The sequence below is a fragment of the Stylophora pistillata genome, chromosome 7 (genome assembly GCF_964205215.1).
Source record: "Stylophora pistillata chromosome 7, jaStyPist1.2, whole genome shotgun sequence".
Classification (NCBI taxonomy): Eukaryota; Metazoa; Cnidaria; class Anthozoa; order Scleractinia; family Pocilloporidae; genus Stylophora; species Stylophora pistillata.
The window spans coordinates 25,878,398-25,889,787 of record NC_142525.1 but is presented as its reverse complement, the minus strand read 5'-3'; the positions used below and the strand labels follow the sequence as shown (position 1 = coordinate 25,889,787).

General features: G+C 38.7%; 2 protein-coding genes across 8 annotated transcripts; one reads left to right on the top strand and one right to left on the bottom strand.

Moving 5' to 3' along the window:
* Positions 1-206: 206 nt before the first annotated feature.
* Positions 207-7,772, bottom strand: LOC111335612 (uncharacterized). 7 transcript variants are annotated; one of them, XR_015989869.1, is made up of 4 exons: positions 5,337-6,008; positions 4,828-4,857; positions 4,509-4,610; positions 2,290-2,336 (listed from the first exon to the last, which is right to left on the bottom strand). XR_015989869.1 is itself a non-coding variant. In XM_022941590.2 (3 exons), exons 1-3 carry the CDS (start codon positions 7,592-7,594, stop codon positions 1,059-1,061), a joined length of 1,326 nt encoding a protein of 441 aa, XP_022797325.2. In that variant the 5' UTR covers positions 7,595-7,675; the 3' UTR covers positions 207-1,058. The 7 variants fall into 7 exon arrangements, 4 of the variants coding, with proteins under 4 accessions (XP_022797325.2, XP_022797307.2, XP_088584435.1 ...); XM_022941590.2 differs by lacking the exons at positions 4,509-4,610; positions 5,337-6,008 and adding an exon at positions 7,577-7,675 and having other exon boundaries at positions 207-2,336; XM_022941572.2 differs by lacking the exon at positions 4,509-4,610 and having other exon boundaries at positions 207-2,336; positions 5,337-5,836.
* Positions 7,773-9,941: 2,169 nt separating this feature from the next.
* LOC111335984 (uncharacterized) lies at positions 9,942-10,666 on the top strand (the record flags this gene model as incomplete). The annotated part of the gene is made up of 1 exon (XM_088726459.1): positions 9,942-10,666. A coding segment is annotated over one exon (507 nt), but the record flags the coding sequence as incomplete, so codon positions are not given.
* Positions 10,667-11,390: the final 724 nt, after the last annotated feature.

The window sequence follows — 11,390 nt, the reverse complement described above, 5'->3', positions numbered from 1 at the left end:
GTTTGATCTCCCCTTTTGAAAAAACCTAGTTACGCCTCTGGAAAAATGAAAGGTTCAAAGGAAGTGTTGCATTTTGTGGACTCTGAGTCTGAAAATTTGGGAGTTCAAAATCATAAAGTACTTTCGTTGATGCAATGTTTTGTTTCCTTTTAGCAAAACAAACTTTCTCCTTACAAGATCAACACAAGATCAAGCAAAACAAGTGATTAGAATAAAGAAAACATATCAATCAGGGATCCTTAATTGATCCAATACCAAATTCTCTGAACAAACATCATAAGAACTGTATGGGAGACAGTGAAGAGAATTACTAATGAGATCTTGCGGGTAAAAAGGGCTAAAATCAAGCGGTTTCGAGCTTTTCAAAATTATTTTCGTACGCTGACGGCCCTGTTATTTATTTGTTGTTTGTTCGTTTTTTTGTTTGCGTTCGAATAATATAGGGCTGAATCAGACAATAATTCATACTCTCTTTTGCTCCTCATCGCCCCTCATTGACCCTGTAATGATAACTTTTTTTCTGTTGTGGGTGAAATGGTTGACATCGTTGTAAATGAACGCTGCAGCCTTGGACAAACTTCGTTGCAAAATGCTTGAAAGAAATCTGGTGATGACCGCATACAATTTTGAATAAATAAGAAGAAGTTCTGTTCAACAAAGTATCTGGTCAACATTGTACAAGGGTGAGGGAGGGTGAGGGAACATTCATTTGTTATTGCCGACGGGGAGGGGGGTGGAAGAGTCGGAAGATGTCGGGAGGGTCACCTAGGGGGAAAAGGGGGAATCGATAATCGCCAAAGAGTACAAGGGAGGACTATAGAAAGTTAGCTGCCAATTAACTGCCAATGAACAGAAGTCATAAGAATATTACAGAGCTTATGGGAGTATAAGGTAAAATTTATAGTGACACAACCAAAATCCTCCGACCCCCCTCCCCCCTTGGGTGATAATTAATGACTGGTCCTGAAGATCTCCAGAAAACTGTAATTTCCAGCCCCTGTAGCCAGGTTTAAAGTTATTTTTGTTTCTCTGTTAATGTTTTTCTTCATAGAAATGTTCTAGTCTTCTTCTTCTACCTCCTCAAGGCTGTTATACTTGTACGCCGTCAGTTTGTTTCGTTTTAAATAAGCATCCAGTACAATCATTGGATTTTGAGGTTGAACAAAGTGATACACATCCCCACTGGCTGTGAATAAATCAAGAAGGCGAAATCGTGATTTTCGCGTCTTGAGCTTCAGGTAGAGTTCTTTAATAACGTCGTTTATTTCGACCTCAGCCACGTGAACAGTTTCTACTGCGCTACCAGGGTTTTTCAGCAGCGATCTTAGCAGTGCGCATGCTCCCTCTGAAGTGACCAGATTGTAACCAATTTTGATGACTTGTACAGTATCATTAAGTTCCAGACCCCTTGCAATTTTCTCCATTCCGCGGTCGGTAATACGATTGTTGTTGAGATTTAACTCAGTAATTTTACCATTGTATTCCAAAGATTCTGCGATGTATCTTGCGCCTTCGTGGCTAATTTCGTTCCAGCACAAATCCAGTTTCTCAAGCGTTCGATTTTTCTTTAAGCCCACGCAAATCTGTTTGACTCCTAAGTCGCCCAAGCGATTCCATCCTAGGTTCAACTCACGAAGGGACACGTTTTTCCCGATCATTTCACCAAAGTGCTCTCCTCCAGTGACTCCAAAAGAATTATGACTAAGATCTAGCGCAGATAGAAAGTCTTCAGTTTGTAAAACGTTGCTGAAAAATTGAATATCATCATCAGTGAGTCCATTGCGCGAAATGTCAAGTCTTGCCAAAGAATCGTTCACAGTCAGCATGTTCCCGAGAGCGTCTGTGCCATCTTTGCTTATCTTATTCTCTGAAAGATTCAAATTAGTTATAAGACTGTTTGCCTCGAGTAATTTTGCGACAGCCGTAGCGCCTTTATTCTGAATATTATTGAGGGACAAGTCTAAACGCGTGACACTCCTATTTCGTGACAAGGCGTCCGCGACAGCAACGGCACCCGTGGGACCCAACCCAAGATTTCTCATGATTAGTTCTGTTTCACCGGCCGCGACTCTGTCGAGAAAGTAAGTCATTGCTAAAGGAGGAATTCCAAGTTGTTCGCAACTTTTAAGGAACGATTCCTTGAGAGATACGTCGTGTACTTGGCAAGCGTCTTGTACATCCTGGTGTCTGTCCTTCCTGTCGAGGCGATGGATCTTTTTGGCAGTCTTTAATGTGGCGTTTTCCGCAATGACCGAGTCGACTTTCGGGTCATCATCGTAGGAATCCAAAATGCGATTTAGATGGATCAGCAAGTTAGTCTCTGACACTGCTCGGCTCTGTGGAAAAACATAAACTTCCTCAGCCCATCGTTTTGACTTCTTTCCAATTTTTATGCGCGGAAAAATGCTAAAAAAGGGATGTTTATTCTTTGCTCTTGACGACCGCATGTCCACTGATTCCGAATTTCGTGCATTAAGAAATTTTCCTACGAAGACAATTTTAGGAGTATCCAACGTTAAACCATAATATCCTGTAAAGGAATTCTTCAGAATTCACTCTGGTACTTTATCAGCGTGTTCTCGTTCTGGAAGAGCCTAACATATTGCTGTCTAAATTGTATCTCAAGTATTGTGACGGAAACGTGAGCCAAACAAAACCTCTCCAGACCGTTTCACAATAGCGTCGAAACTCGAGAAGCAGGAATGTGAGAGAAGGGCAAAAGGCCGAGAAGTTCAGACGTGCGCTTGTCATGAGCCGGATTAAAGACAGATAACGAATAAAAAAATTAAAAAAAAAAAACACACACACACACACACACAAAGGTACTACTGACCCTAACCGCAAAGGCAGATGTTTTTCTTTTTCTTGCCACGAATGGTATTAAATCTTGTCGTTCAAATAAACTGGTTTCTCGAGAAAATAACCGAACGTGAACTATGGTTTCATATTGGAGTAAAAGATGAATGTAAATTTTTAATACGTTGTTTTATTTCTGAAAGTAATTTCAGAAGTAGTATATCAGTTTTGTTGAAAGCAAACCGCCGCTCAATGCCCCAGTGATGACCGAAGAACAAAAATAATTTTAATCAGAAAATTGCCTCAATGCTGGGAAGTAATGAATGTAGATATACCTTAAAACAAACAGAGATATGTCATTAAAGTATGAGTCGTAGGACTGCGGGCAGATTAAAAGCTACAATTTTATCCTTTCAGGAAATACTCGAAAGAACACATGTTTACAAATTAAAGATTCGACAGAATTTTTTGGGGCTTACTGTACGTCAGCCGTACTATCAGTTTCATGATGAGGACTATATTTCTGCGAAAACATAGTTAATAACTGAAAATCGTCAACCCAATGATTAATTCGGCTTGAGGGAAAGAGAACGTTTAGACTCTTTCATGAAACATTCTCCGGCATAAACATCCTCATTCCTAAATTCGTTACGTGATAAAACTGGAAGTTAAACAATCAGTGTAGAACAAACAAAAAAAGTCTCAGCGATGTGAAGGGGGCACAACCTCAGCTAGTTTTCATTTCTCGGACGGCTCTTCTACTAACTGGCCGACAAAGTGAGAAAGAGACGGAACTCGTCGGCGAGTCAAGTCGTTACAAGGTATAGTGCTAAGATCAGCGATATCGAAAACTTCCTTTGTAAAGCGAGACGACTACTTCTGTGTTAACTTGTGAGGTAAAAAAAATTACGTTGCAAGTTTAAGTATTTACACAATCTTTGTTATCTTACCCTTGCTGAACTAGTTCTGAAATTCCGTGGTGTAAAAATTTCAGTGATAATGCCGGACATTGCATAAGGATGGCAAAACCGTCTTCGTTCTGGCCTTTTAACCTCAAACTTTTGTCTCTGTCAACAGACTGTTTATGTTCGTAATCAATACCTGCTTGTTTTTTTCTTAAACCTCAAAAAGGGACAGAAAACTTTGGCCGGGATGTCAACACTTCAAAATCAAAAAAATGTGACCAAGATAGTCTGTTGGGCAGATGAGGAACAAGATTTAAAGATATAATCTTATACTGTGCTTTAAAACTCTGCCAAAATCTCAAAATTGTCGTGAAACGTTTATAAGACACCAAAGAAAAATTGCATTTCCATGGTGGGTTTCGAGCAAATCGACTCTCCTTCGACTTGTGGTAGGAAAAACAAACCACAAATACGTTTCCACTGTTGTTATAAGGATTGTGTGCCATTTTGATATGGATCTCTCTAAGTAGCTCCATAATGGATTCTCCATCCTGTAAAATTGGTATTAGCTTAAATACTTCGTATTCATCATTTTCGATCCGATTTAAGTTCATAATTTTCTATTGTCCTCGGTCACTAAAGAGTTAAACTTAATTTCTCTGGTGTCTTTTCTACCACGCAAGACGATTTTTAAAAGGTTTTTTATTCTATTTCGTTTAGCTGAGATGCTAAAATGATTCAAATTAACGCCTCGTATTCCGTCACATCCGTCCATAATCACAAGGGCTTAAGGCTTGTATCCAGTACCTTTCTCTGTTCATCAAAAAAGAGACCAAAATGGAGAAGAGCCTGAACCTGCCAATCTTTGACAACTTGCGTTTGCACGTCAGTACGGCAAGCTTTTCAGGTCTGTAACAGCCGAAAGACAAAGATAAAAAAAAAAAAAAAAATAGATAAAAAAGGAAACAGGTTGGTGTTGCTGTCTGATAAGGGTACATCATCACCGAGACAAAAAACAGTCACCAAAAGGATGGGGCAGAGAAAAACTCTATCAGGTAGAATTAAAATATAACTCTTGCATGGCCGAGCCGAAATAACTCAATCACTTGAAAGATGTGGCTCTTACCTTTTTGTAATTTCTCCGCCGAGTAGAAGCCTAAAAGGGGAACACCAATTCATGTTAAACTTCTTGGCCTACTCTTTATAAAAACTCTCGTAGTGTTAGCTAGCAGGCCAGAATCGAAATTTTCTTTCATTAATTTTATTATACTCTAGTAGAAAATTACTTAGGTGTTAAAAAGTTGGCGCATTCTCCGCTCGGAAAAGAAGCTTGTAACGCATAATTTTAGTTTGCAATTTCAATTATAAAATTTTGTGTCAAACAATGAGCGAAAATATCACGCGCATAATATATGTAGTTTCAAAACAAGGCTGTGTTATCTTAAGCGCAAAAATAAACTATTAAAATCTCTACTCAGTAGAAAAAGAAAACAGCCTTAAAGGCTCGTGCTCTTTTCTAAGCACAGACTTCGCTAGAAAGCCAAGATAACTGATAAACGGAAACCAAAAACCGCCGGAAAAAAATTTGAAAGGATGGACGCCGGGAAAAAATTGTAATAAAGCTTTTTTCGTTACCTTTACAAGCCTTAACCATAGCTTTTTTGTTTCCGCCATGTTGTTGATAACTAAAAATCATCCTTAAATCTATCAAGCTTCTTGGGATCGTTGGAGTGAAGAGGTTTGATAATTTAGTTGATTTCCAATAAAGCAAAATCGAGTTTCGATGAATCGTTAAAACCTGAAAAGCTATCCTTAATTCAGGTAGACATATTAAGTTTCTGCGCAACGACTAAATAAAAAAGCCCTTCGTTTGCCATCAATTGTCAAATGACACCTTCAAATCAAGGAAAGTGGAAAGGGATCACTTTGCGGCGGCTTTCCTTTGACACGAGTATTGTTTTCTTCAAGCCGGCGCAAACAATCAGAACTTAGAATGGTGATCGCTGTCCAATTACAAATGAGTGTTGAACAAATATTGTATCCTGGCATTTAAAACCTACAAAATTTTTAGGGTTAACAAAAGAAAAATATTTCTTTGGGAATACTTTAAAATGCTAAAGTAAATCTTTGTGAAAATTGTCAAGGAAAACGTCGCATTTGTGTAAATAGATTGCGACAAAAGCTGTCAAAGTTTTTTCGGCAGATTTCCTTGAGGCGAATATATCATTTTTCCTTACAGTTTGATTTCATCTTTATGAAAACAGCCCGAGAAAAGAAGTCGATTTTAGTAAGTAACGTAAATTTCATTGTTAACAAGAGAAAAAAAATTTTTGCTTTTGAGATCATTCGAAATGAGTAATTGGCGGAAAAAAATTAATTCTAGCTTGTGTATAAGTTATGATACAGTTAACCTCCAGGCTCCGGTTGTTCAAAGGGCGGATAACGCTATCCAACGGAATAAATCACTCTCCAGCTGATAAGTGTTACCAAAACGTACTGCGCTATCCACCGGATAGAGATTTATCCAGTGTATAGCGTTATCCCGGCATCCTTTGAACATCCGGGGCCAGCAGTACAAACCCCCCTTAGGAAGGAAGATCAAAACAGGTCTGAGTTATCAAGAATAAACTTATATAGAGAGCGTATTTTTTGTACTACAAAGAAACAAGGTCCACTTCGCTTTAGTCGTAAACCAGAGGTTATTATTTGTCACCAGTCGAATTCAGATTCGGAAGTCAACTGAGGTCTTTGATCATGAGTTGATAAGGAAACAATACACGTCACCTTTATTTTTAAGGCGATATTTCCTAAAGATACGGGTAGTATCAGTGAAATTGATGTACTGTTTTTGAAGTTCAATATTGGCATTTCGAGTCGTATGGTTTATCTCAAGGCCCTAAGCTTTTTCTATCCAGGCTACGGATTATTGCCTCCTTTTCTACCAATCAAATCTTATCGGACTGTCTTAATCACACATGATTGGCAGGTGCCTGGCGTTTGGGCCGGAAAATCCTGAACGTTGCATATTAATTCGAGCGCTGTCAATATTTTCAATATTTAACGCTTTTTTTTCTATTTCTGAGAGACAAGAACAAATTTTCAAGGTTTTAAAGTTGTCGCAATTTGATGGAGTGAACAAACTTGTCGATACTAAATACGCAGCTCTTATCTCATTTTAGAGAATTCCAATGTTTTGGTTGCCGAATATCTCCTTAGTCACAGTGAAACATGTTCTATTTTACAGTCCCAAAACAAATCACTCTTTAAACAGCGATACCCTTAACTGGAGGAAAATGTTAAGTGGACATACTTCGCAATGAACTCAAACAGAGGAAAACTCGGTACAAATGACTCATGGAGACTAAATTACACTGTACCTGCATTTCGTTCATTGTTCGTGAATATTTGATTAATCGTTTTTTGTTTAAAAGAGAGTTCTCCAAAATCAATATTTCCAATTTTGCCTCACAGCCAATATCTATACCTTGAAACGTTTGCATATCTAAAATCAGTTGTTTTTACATGCAAGTTTACATAAACACACTATAGAACAAATCAGATTATTCAGGAAATTTTACGCTAAACTGGTCGTTATATGTACAAGCTGTCCTCCCGTTTAGCGATTTTAGCCTTCTAAGCGATCCAACACGAGATTTTCTTCTTTAAGACATGCTTTGCAAACTTTTTTTTTTTTTGGTGGAAAATTGTAGTCCAACAGTTAAATTAACAGAATGAAAATAGCAGAACATACTTTGTTTCTAAGGACACCATGCAATAACATAGATGTTTTCATGGCCTGTCTAATACGAAATGGAAATGAACACAAATAATCATGGGGATTTATCCTTGAATCAATGAATAAATACAACACTCACTTTTTCCTGCTCCTTCATTTTCCCAGTAAATAAGAGTGGAGTCTGCACTGCGGTAAAATATCGCCGTTGTTGTAAACACAAGCAGCTGATAGCGATTCTTAATCGTTCACTATAAGTCGCGTTATTTGCATAGCATTAATAGGAAATAAATTATTAATGCCAATGAAAGGTGATTAAAAATAATCTAACGAAAGAGAGAATTTACAACGGATCGTCTTAAAATATTTACCTTGAAGACACTTTCCTCAACGTTTTCGCCCGTTCCCTTCCCCCCTCCCACACAGGGCCCTGTAATATTTTTTTGACCCCCCTCTATTGGTGTCGACTGATTCCCCCCCTCTCCCCCTCAAGAACATGTGGTTCCCCCCAAAATCCTCCAATCCCTCCTCTCCTAGGCGATAAATGATAATTGGTCTCCGGGGATTGTACCTTATCATCTGCTGGTGTGCCGGTGAAAACTGAGCAATGGCCTGTAATGTTGTGTTTTCATTTACAACGCGTAAGAAAAGATTGCTATTTAAAAAATAAAATCTGAAATAATGTTTCTAAGAGAAATCAATGAACTTGTAGAAGAATAGTATTTTCCCTCGGCAGAAAATGACTTCTCATGGCAGCACAAATGTCTGACGTCCATTTTCCTCGAGCGATATTCAAATTATCGCAAAAAAAAAAAAAAAAAGAATAAATGCGCCAAACTGGAGAATAGAAGTATGGTTAAGTGCATTTTATTTTGAAAGAACAGAGGATAACTGAGGCATTTAAGGAGAGAAAAGTATTGCTTATAAAACAAAGCCAAGCCCTCAGTTTTAACTTATGCATGCTATAAAATCCTATAGCACTACTTTTTCAAATCCAAAAGAACTTGCAAATAATTGTAGTCCCCAGTCACCGTAAAAATATCATGGTGGACATTTCGACTGAATGATATAAACAACTTTCAGTATGGATATCAGTCTTGGAATGTTGTTTGATAAATGACCAATGTACGCAGAATAAAACAGTCTAATTGAAAAAAAAAAACATTAATATTTTTAGATGCACGAGCGCTTTGAGATAAACAAAACTGAGATTGGACATATCATCTGTGCTTGAAGTACAGACAGGTGCAGTGGTGACGAGGATTCAGAGAACGCTGACGATGCCGCGGCGATTGCTGGGAAGACGCTGGCTGCATTACTGAAAAGTCAGTTCCATTCTGCTCTTTATTAGCTCTCAAAAGAACTTTTCCGCAAGAAAATTCACAACGGGAGTTTCAACAAGGGCAACGTTGGCGCCTTTTCAAACAATGAATCCTTTTAGCTTGTATGTTTTGTTTACCATTTCAGGTCATGAGATACAATGAATATATGAAGTTCATATATTTTTGAACTGCGGTATTAGATACGTATGATGTACGATCCTCGCAGTAGATAGCGCTATTTAAGCAATAGCGAAAATCAGACCTGAAAAAAAAATCAGGCCTAAATAGCGCTATCTACTGCGAGGATCGTCCATCATACGTATCTAATACCGCAGTTCAAAAATATATGAACTTCATATATTCATTGTATCTCATTTATTACTTTCACGGGTTTATTACGAATCAACTTAACGGCCTGCTCCCAGTTGGCTTGTTAGCTCAATTGGTAGAGCGCTGCACTAGTATCGCAGAGGTCAGTGGTTCGAATCCCGTACAGGCCTGATTTTTTTTCAGGTCTGATTTTCGCTATTGCCTAAATAGCGCTATCTACTGCGAGGATCGTCCATCATACGTATTTCAGGTCATGTGATATACCGTATTTCCTCGAATAAGCGTCCACCCTCTTGGCCGCGATAATGTCAAACAAGCGTTCCTTTCTTCCCTTACTTTCTTAAACGATAGGGACACGAGGAAAAACTGTTTCTCTTTATATAAGTTTTTAAATGGATTCAGTACAGGAGAAAAATAAGCGCCCCCTTTAGCGCCCCCTTAATAAAGCGCCCTTCTTTCAATAAGCGCGTCCCCCCCTTTTAGCCGAAATTTTAAATAAGGGCCCGGACTTATTTGAGGAAATAAGCTACATAAGAAAACTGTTTCTTTCAAATTTCCTCTCATTCACGTGCTTATTCACGTGCATATGTAAGCTTAAAAAGCTAGGAATTCCCTTGAGTCTTTGGGTAAACAGAGGTGGCAGAGACGCAAGATTTTCAGAATAGGTGTGAACGTGCGAGTGGCCGACTTAGAGTCTCAAGTGGATCTGCTCGGTCAAGAGAATGAAGACTTCAAGAGTCAGTTGGGGCATGCAAAGTGCAGAATTGCAGAGTTAAAGGCATCACTGCAGAGGAACGAGCAAGAGAACGAAGAACTTGTGGTACCTACTACCCGGAATGAAAACACACTTGTTGAAACTTGGGAGTCAGTTGGACCAGAGTTAATAGCCAAACGTATGTAGAAATCTTAGAGGACGAGAAGGAAAGTCTGCATGGTGAAAATCTTCAGATTCAGAAAGCTCTTCGCGAGGTCGAAGCGGAATTGGCGCTCGCTAACGAAGACAATGATCGCTTAAACGATGAACTTCAGGAATATTACAAGAAGTCATCTGAGCTTCAAGTCTCCTACAAGATCTGCGATCAAGAAAGAATGGACAACCACCAGCAAATACTGATGCTCAACAAGAAAGTCGAGCGCTTAGAGGCTGATCTGGCTGAGGCCCTAAAGGAGAAGAAATGGCTGAAGGCTGAGCTTGAAAACTACACTGGAAACAATCGTCAAAATATTGAGGCGTTAGACGGCATTGCAAAGACACAATTAGCAGAGGTACAAAGCATTATGGATGACCACCGATACACTGACGTGAAGGAACCGATAAAGAATTTACCATTGAGCAATTGCGCGAGCAAGTCCTCTTCCTGACGAAGGACTGTGATGATCTTAAAGGTGAACTCTTTACAACAAGTCTCTCGTGGTCAGTCGTTGAAAGTGACAAAAGAAGACTTCAGGAACAAGTCGCAGCTCTTGGTGAGAAGCTTTCAACGGTAACTACCTTGTGCAAGTCTCCTGAAAAGAAAAACACCGAAAATGATCGACGTTATCTCTCCTTTAATGCTATACATGCGAAAATTTCAGCATGCATTGTCAGTCTTGGAATTTGAGAAAGGAATAAAACAGTGTACTTGAAAACAATAACTCGCCTTTTTGTCTTGATTGTTATTTTTAGATGTGCGTGCGCTCTGGGATAAACAAAAATGACATGGAATATTTCTCTTGCGCTTCACGCAGGGACATGCGCAGTTCAGTGTGACAAGAGGTCCAGAAAACAGTGACGATGTCGATTACTGCAGAAAATTTCGATTCCGCTCTGAGAACTTAAGAAACCTTTTCGTAAGCAAATTCCCAACGAGACTTTCAACAAGGGCCACGCTGACGCCTTTTTTTTAACTATTCGCTTTGATTAAGGATGATTCTTTTATTTTCAAATATGCCTACGTGATTAGGCGCCTTTAGCTTTCGGCAATTTTACTGAAGATCTTGCGATCTTTTAAGATTTATTTACATAAACAGAAAGGTAGCAAAACAATTGTGAAATTTATAAAAATAATCACAACTTGCCACATGGTTAGGATTGTACACTTAACTTTTAACAAACACGGTGCCTATTGTTAAGTAAATTAACGAAATGAATATCTATCATTGTTTACATTTTTTACTAGGTTTAGCAAGTCTCTCTGCTTGCTTACAAATTGCGTTGTACTTGAGTATAAACTCCACATATCATATGTTTAATAGCTACTGGACTTTGCTTTAAACATGAGAGGTCTCAGGGCGATGAAAAATTGAAGCCAAATTACTTATTGG

Bases quoted from the DNA above. Each gene is read 5' to 3' on its own strand.
- LOC111335612 (XM_022941572.2), bottom strand. From the start codon at position 5,375: ATGGCGGAAACAAAAAAGCTATGGTTAAGGCTTGTAAAG. The intron at 4,858-5,336 runs GTAACGAAAAAA...TTCCCCTTTTAG, and splicing joins TATGGTTAAGGCTTGTAAAG to GCTTCTACTCGGCGGAGAAA. The intron at 2,337-4,827 runs GTAAGAGCCACA...GTTTTTCCACAG, and splicing joins GGCGGAGAAATTACAAAAAG to AGCCGAGCAGTGTCAGAGAC.